The sequence below is a fragment of the Scatophagus argus genome, chromosome 17 (assembly GCF_020382885.2).
Source record: "Scatophagus argus isolate fScaArg1 chromosome 17, fScaArg1.pri, whole genome shotgun sequence".
NCBI lineage: Eukaryota > Metazoa > Chordata > Actinopteri > Scatophagidae > Scatophagus > Scatophagus argus.
In genome coordinates this window covers 15,503,556-15,510,723 of record NC_058509.1, presented here as the reverse complement: position 1 = coordinate 15,510,723, position 7,168 = coordinate 15,503,556, and the positions used below count along the sequence as shown (strand labels likewise).

General features: G+C 39.2%; 1 protein-coding gene across 1 annotated transcript; it reads right to left on the bottom strand.

The window, feature by feature from the left end:
* LOC124074880 (sodium-dependent neutral amino acid transporter B(0)AT1-like) lies at positions 1–6,693 on the bottom strand. Its single transcript, XM_046418212.1, has 12 exons — positions 6,315–6,693; positions 4,855–4,995; positions 4,582–4,719; positions 4,304–4,485; positions 3,710–3,820; positions 3,510–3,622; positions 3,254–3,382; positions 1,557–1,713; positions 1,253–1,457; positions 1,005–1,164; positions 643–805; positions 1–392 (listed from the first exon to the last, which is right to left on the bottom strand). The coding sequence occupies exons 1-12, from the start codon at positions 6,511–6,513 to the stop codon at positions 240–242; spliced, it is 1,851 nt and encodes a 616-aa protein (XP_046274168.1). The 5' UTR covers positions 6,514–6,693; the 3' UTR covers positions 1–239.
* Positions 6,694–7,168: the final 475 nt, after the last annotated feature.

The window sequence follows — 7,168 nt, the reverse complement described above, 5'->3', positions numbered from 1 at the left end:
TTGTCTATCAATTTTGAAAGGTCCAATACAACAAGAAACCATATTAACAGACTAATCTGTGCATGAATAAGTGCAGTATATTCATACAAAGGCAATGAATTTGCACAAAACATGAGCAGAAATGTACTTTTCTAAAGTGCATGAGTAAAACAGTATTGTGCTTTAAGAACCTGTAAATGGGTATAAATAGACAAACCATTGCAATGCCTGAATGTGCAGCACTGGTTCGGACAATTGGCTCATTTTCTGCCTATTTTTTTCTTGCAACAAACAAAGACCAGCCTACATAATGCATACAGAGGCACTGCCAGACTGGGGATTCCAGCCAGAACAAAGATGATCACACTGATCCATGAAGGGTATGGTATTGATGCCAGAGAAGGGAACTTCTCCTGTAAACCACAAAACAGGATGATTAGTGCATTTGGTATGTAATAGCTGTCCAAACTTTAGTGAAGTTTGGCTAACTACTGTAATAATTTGCTTATTACATGCTGCACCACAGATGAATATCATTTACCTAAAAATGTTAAGTATGTCTTATGATGTGTACATCACGCAATGACAGAACGTTAGGGAAAAGGGTAACATAAAGTTTTTGGGGAGTTGGGATTCTTAGGCTATATTAGCCTTTGTACTTACAGAGCTGGGATCCCAGACTAAATAGGTGAGCTTTTTTTGGGCTTGCGTCACCAGGTAGAAAACTAAAATGACCAGAACAACGAGAGGACTGATGAACCTCCATGTAACTTGCCAGAAGAAGGAGGGCTTGTGTCCGACCATGAACTCCAAGTCCGCATTGAACCTGCCACACAACAGGGATTAAATTAGTTTGGAAAAGTTGAGAAAAAGACATCCCTGTTTGTTGAGAGATCCCTGTTACATGGGACTAAACAGATCAACTTTCACCATAGAGCAAATTTCAAGATGTAAATCAAACACAAGGACAATGTGTAGCTGAAATAATTTAATTTATTTAATTTGAACATGCACTATGCACTAACCTGTCTATGCCATAAATGTAAACAACAGCTATCATCTCAAAGAATCCAATGGTCAGCAGTGGAATTGATCCGGCAAAATTGTCAAAGAGCGTTACCCAATAAATCCCTGAATGCTGTGCAAACAGGAGGGAGATGACGAAAGCAACAATACATGTTACTCCTGAAACACACAAAAACAAGGAGTTTGTGTTTAAACAGAAAACAAACACAACATCATTGACAGATTAAAAAAAAAAACAACATGTTACCAGTTAGCGCTTCATGGGGCCATGTTTTAGGGAATACATTCAGGTCTTTCAGTGGGACCACCACCCCCTCAATGTTACCAAACAGGGTTGAGAGTCCCAAACAGAGAAGCATCACAAAGAAGAGGACAGACCAGACTGGAGAACCAGGCATCTTGGTGATGGCTTCTGTGAACACAATGAAGGCCAGACCTGTTCCCTCCACACCCTGCACAAACACACACATTAGGCATAATACAGATAAGACTAATAAACAAAAACAGCTTGTTATTTTTTCATTTCTGACATTAATCATCAACACAGTCACCTCACTGAGAAGTTTCTGCATGTCACAGGCTTTCATGTCCAGTCCAAAAACAATATCGGGATTGGAGCTGTTAAAATGACTAAAGGCTGCGTCGTAGTTGTCTTTTGTGATGCTGTCTTCAGGAAGGTCAAATGCATTTAACAATGTCATGATGTTACTAGGGAGAAAATGTGTCACAGATTAATAACTTTACATTAATAGCATTTACATTTACACAGTTTCAGACATTTCAAGTCTATCTCAATACAATACTCAGATAAGAGTACGCTTTATTAAGTATCCTTATATATCCAATATATATTATGTATCCTTATACATATATGGACTTTGTCTCACTAAAATAAATAATGCTGATATAATGCCACCCTAGTGTATAAATGTAGATGGTAAAATAGCTGAGGAGTGTAAAACAACAGTGTATCCCCTGTACCTCAGTTTTATATAGAGCAGTGAGATGGAATAACAGTGCAACATTTTCACCTAGAACCGAAAGTGCAAAAGATGCTATAGAGCTGTTGATGGTTTGATGGAGGCTAGTGCTGAGGGCTTCTCTTGAAACTGACTGTCATCGCCACAGTTCTGAGCGAGTTCAGCTCCTGCTTATTCCGCCTGCATCAGAAGACCAGTTGAGCATGATCAGAGAGTACTAAATCTGTGCGGGGGACATAGCCATAGGCCTCATTTTTAATGGCATGGCAGTGGTCCAGTGGTTCATCTCTTGTGGGACAATGCTGTTTATATTTTGGTAGTTTGTGACTGAGTGGAGAGTCTTGATGTTTCAGCTCCATTTTGGTTATCTGATCAGTCAGGTAATGCAGGCCAGAAGTAGAATGTAAGCATTGACCAGAATGAATGAGAACTACTGCACTGAATTAAATATTTTACAGTTAAGAAAGATCGCGAAAAAGTGAAGCGTGCATGATTTCCTTCACAGTGTGACATCCGTACACCAATCTTTGTTTATATAGAAGTAGATTCCACTTCTCCTTGTGTTCCATGATAACTCCATTAAATGGTTCAGTGCTTTGAGCTAAATGCTAATATCTGCGTGCTAGCACGCTCACTATGATGATGTTTACGGGTTGATGTTTCATAGTAAGCATTTACCAGATTGACCGTCTTGGTCTAGCATACTAGCAAACTAAAATCTGGTAATTAAAATGAAACACAAAGTACAACTGAGGCTGATAAGAATATATATATATATATTTTTGACATATTTGGTAGCAAACTAAGGATTCTGTCAGGGATGATGATGAAATATTCCTGCAGTATTTCATGGCATTTTAGTGGTGCCTAAAGTTGTATTTTTATCTGATCAGCTCATCTTATTAAAGACTTCCAATTACACTATTTAGAATGAAAATCAACCAATTATGATCAATGGCCAATCAGTTGAAGCACCCTAAAACAACAGTATACTCTATAACACCATGTTAATTTCCAAGCAGGTTCTGGACACCTGGTGGTGCTTGATGAAAAGTCAGGGGATTACCAGTGCAATGTGGAGTCCAACCTACCAACCAATATTATACTGTAATGAATACTCTCTTAGGAGGAATGTGAGCAGCATTCAATAACTCTTTCAACTTACTTATATGAAAAGCAATCTGAGATATATACACATATAGACCATAAAACTGAAGAGTTTGAGTAGACATGAATTTTGCATTTCTTGTCAATTTAAGAATACTCACTTGCTGATACAGTTGTCATATTTCTCTGTGGCCCTGAAGCCAATGATGGAATAGGTGACTGTAGCAGCATAGATTGAGGTAAAGCCAGTTACAGCTGACAGGATCACAGCATCTTGCATGCAGTTGTTGCTTGGGGAAAGAAAGCAAGACACGTGTTGACTGAGAATGGCTACTACGATTTTTCCAATCAAAGTGAGCAGTACCAGACTTGAAATGCAAAATGAGAAACACCACATGTCTTCTAAATGTGTCTTACTGAACAGGGTTATAACTTGAAAAGGAGATGAGGCCTCCCCATGCCAAACCAAAGGCATAAAAGACCTGGGCACCTGCATCCAGCCAAGTAGTTGGTTTAATCAATTCATCCACCTGCAAGAGCAAGACATACAGTGTGATATGTCTATGAGCTATGACATATATAACTAACTTTTTCCACAATAGCAATTTGTAACATACGTCTGGTGTGAAGAGGAACTTTATTCCACTCAGGGCGCCTTTAAGAGTCAGTCCTCGAATCAGGAAGATGGCCAGCACTATGTAAGGCAGAATGGCTGTGACGTACACTGCCTGAGGTCATCACAAGAACAAATGCAAAAACAAATTATAATGGACATCAGATTGAAGTTTTTTTCAGTAATTTTAGTAATCATATTTGACCATCTGCTAAACCCTAACCCCGAACAACAATTGTCCAATTAGAGCTTCATGATTACAAAATGGAAGATATGAGATGATGCTGAGGTTATTTTGTGCTATAAAGCTGCATCAAAAAAAATCCACCATGTAGTATATCATGACTGTTTGTATACCCCTTGTGGATTTGGTTTTTAGAGTCTCATTTAATGTTAGCGTCTCTGTCCTGCTGTCGTAGATTTGGATAAGTTGACAGTTGTTGTTTCAACTGACAAAATCAGTGGTTGACTATGAATTCTGGGCAGGCTACTGAATCTTCCTATGTTATCAAGAAAGGAAAGCTTGACAGCATTACAACAGTTATAAGGACTTGGGGCTTAGTGAACGGCTAGTTGACTGATTGACAGTCTAACAAACCTTGCCTGAAGTACTGATCCCCCTTATACAGCAGATAGCAACGAGCGTCCAGGCAGCTAGCAGGCAGACTACTATGGGCCAGTGGATTCCTCCAGAGTCAGCTATAGAGGTTGAACTATTGAGAGTCACTCGGTAAAAGTAGTAATCCACGGTGGAGCTCCGCTGACACTCCGGCACAAATGCTGCAGGGGCAACAAATATACCGAACAAAGATGTAATTTGGGTGCTTTAGTGTGCATGTGTAAGTATAGGTTGATAATGTGTGATTATTCAAATACCTGTGCCATTGTCACTGAGAGGACACTGAGTCCAAGGCAGCGGGTCTTGAAAGGAATTGAAGAAATACCACATGATCCAGGCTATTAAGGTGTTGTAGTACAGTCCAACCAAAAATGACACCAACATGGAAGCTATACCTGAGGGACAACATCATGAAATGATGACATCACACTCACAAGAGGCCAAACAATCAGTGATTGTTACACTTGTGCATTTTGTTTTGTCATGTGGTCTTTCTTTGTTTATTTTCCCCCAGAGCCTGTTTTACGTACCAACACCAGTCAGATAAGGGTGAATGGCCCTCCACACTCCCACACTGCCTTTCCTGAGGCGCTGGCCGATGGCAAACTCCAGCAGCAGGAGAGGCATTCCTTCCAGCACCAGCAGGATCAAGTAAGGAATCAAAAAGGCACCTGGAGGATGTGATAAGTGGTTGCAAGTGCCAGCTCATGAAAAAGTAATCTCGTCTCTTTGGGTTCAAAGTAAGTGTGGACATTGCCAACACTATCATCAATCACCATAAGCAGTGAGTCTGCTATGTTCTTGTGTCTCTGTAAGACAACTTTGGTTTCTTCTTTTCTCTAGAAGATGTGGTAATTACAGTGTTTTCAGCCATGTTGATGACATGGCCTTAGGGATGGACATTTTGGTCTTTCGGTCAGTCCGCCACTTTGGTCCACACAGAAATATCTCAACAACTGTCAAATGGACTGTGATTTAGAAGAAATGCAGTTTTGTTTTGGTCCAAAATTGTGATTGTGATTCAGATGTTACCATAGACCACAATGGATACAGTCAACATCTAAGCAACTCTTGTATCTTGTATCTGGTCATAAAAGTCAGGCCTATGTGATATTATGAAGTAAGATGAGCTGATGTAAATAACATTTTTGCTATTGTCAAAATCTTCAGTCACAGTAGAACACTGATAACACCAAGCTTTGTGAACATGAAAATTAATATGTGAGAAATATGAATGTTACTGATATGCACTCAATCACAGTAACAGTTTACACAAACTTAAGTGCATGAATTAAAAAAACAAAAACAAAAAACAAACAACAACAACAAACAAACAAGAAAAACCAATGCCAAATGTTTCAAAACACAAACTGTAATACTAGTATTGTTTAATATCCATCGATATTGTCACATTATTATGGCTGATGGCATGTTTGAACTGTATGAGCTTGGAATATCTGGTCAACAGGTTACAGAAAAACAGCAGGTTATACATTAAAATATGCTGGCCTTTGAAATCTGTCCCATTCTCTGTGGCTTGTTTTGTAGCATTTCCAAAGAGCATGAGTGAGCCACTCTGAGCTGACACATTTAGAAAATGGTGTAAAAGCGTGGTATGAACACATAGCATTCTTAGCATTCAGTGTCGGCTTAACCAATACACACTTGTCATGTCAAAGGTTAGACATTACTTTACAAGACCTCATGCTCTTGAGAATCATTAATGTAACTTGGTGATTTCACAAGACACTCTTGTTGACATGACTGAGTGATATATTTAACCAGTTATTTTATTAAGTTAACACTTTCAGCCCATCAGAAACCCAAACTAATTCTGCAAAGTAAAATGCCTCAGATATAAAAGTTGCCATCAGTTCCAATAAGATTACAATAAATTCACTCTTGGGTCCTCCACCACACTGTAATCTGTCAAATACTCATGTAACTACTTAAGCACATAAGACCATTTACCCTTTTCATCTGAGCTTACCTCCTCCATGACTTTGACACAGGTAAGGAAATCGCCACACGTTACCAAGCCCAATGCAGAAACCCACACAGGTTAGAATGTACTGGGTTTTGTTGTCCCACTTGGGCCTGTCCCCAGCCTCCTCCTTCTCCATCCTCTCCAGATCCTTGTGGTCAGGGATCCGGAGATCCAGACCTGGGTTAGGAAGTTCCACTCTCATGATGACATGAGTACTGAGGCAGAGATTTAGCGTCTACAACAGCAGAAGCATTAGGGGTACCCTAGGTATATGAACATATGTCCACGGAGAGTGTTGAAACAAGTTTATGATCCCTTACTTTATCTGTTGCCGTCCACAGATTAGCTATTTCAGACTCTGCACTTTTGTCTTTACCTGGTGTAATAATTAAACATAGAATATACAAAATTATATGGGTGAGTTTAAAACTTTAAGTGACAAAAAATTATTAATCCTAACTAATGGATGGCCTTTTTTGTCACAAAGAATTGAGAAGAGATCTTACTCAATACTTAAAAAATAAAAGAGCAAAATTTGTTGTTAAAGTGTTTTATTTATGAAGGGGGTATTTTGTTTGTACAAACAAACAAACAAACAAACAAAAAAAAAATCAAACGTATCAAAAAAGCAAAGAGTTATTTTCCAAACAATGGGTCCTTAAAGCAAAAGCATCCTTTGTATTTTGGCAGAGACAGTGTTCACTATTTTGTCACTGTGACTCTTCTGCTTGCAGCATTTCCTCTGGATGAATTTGTAGAGGGCGACTGCTGGGATGGCTAAACTGGGAACTTCGGCCAGGATGAAGATGATGATGTAGATCCAGGAAGGGAATGGGCGTGGTTCCAGAGTTTGAACT

Excerpts from the sequence above, each read along its gene's own strand:
- LOC124074880 (XM_046418212.1), bottom strand. The coding sequence starts at position 6,513 with ATGAGAGTGGAACTTCCTAACCCAGGTCTGGATCTCCGGATCCCTGAC. Across the intron at positions 4,996-6,314 it reads GTGTCAAAGTCATGGAGGAG|GTGCCTTTTTGATTCCTTAC; the intron begins GTAAGCTCAGAT and ends CACATCCTCCAG. Across the intron at positions 1,714-3,253 it reads TATGACAACTGTATCAGCAA|TAACATCATGACATTGTTAA; the intron begins GTGAGTATTCTT and ends TTTTCTCCCTAG.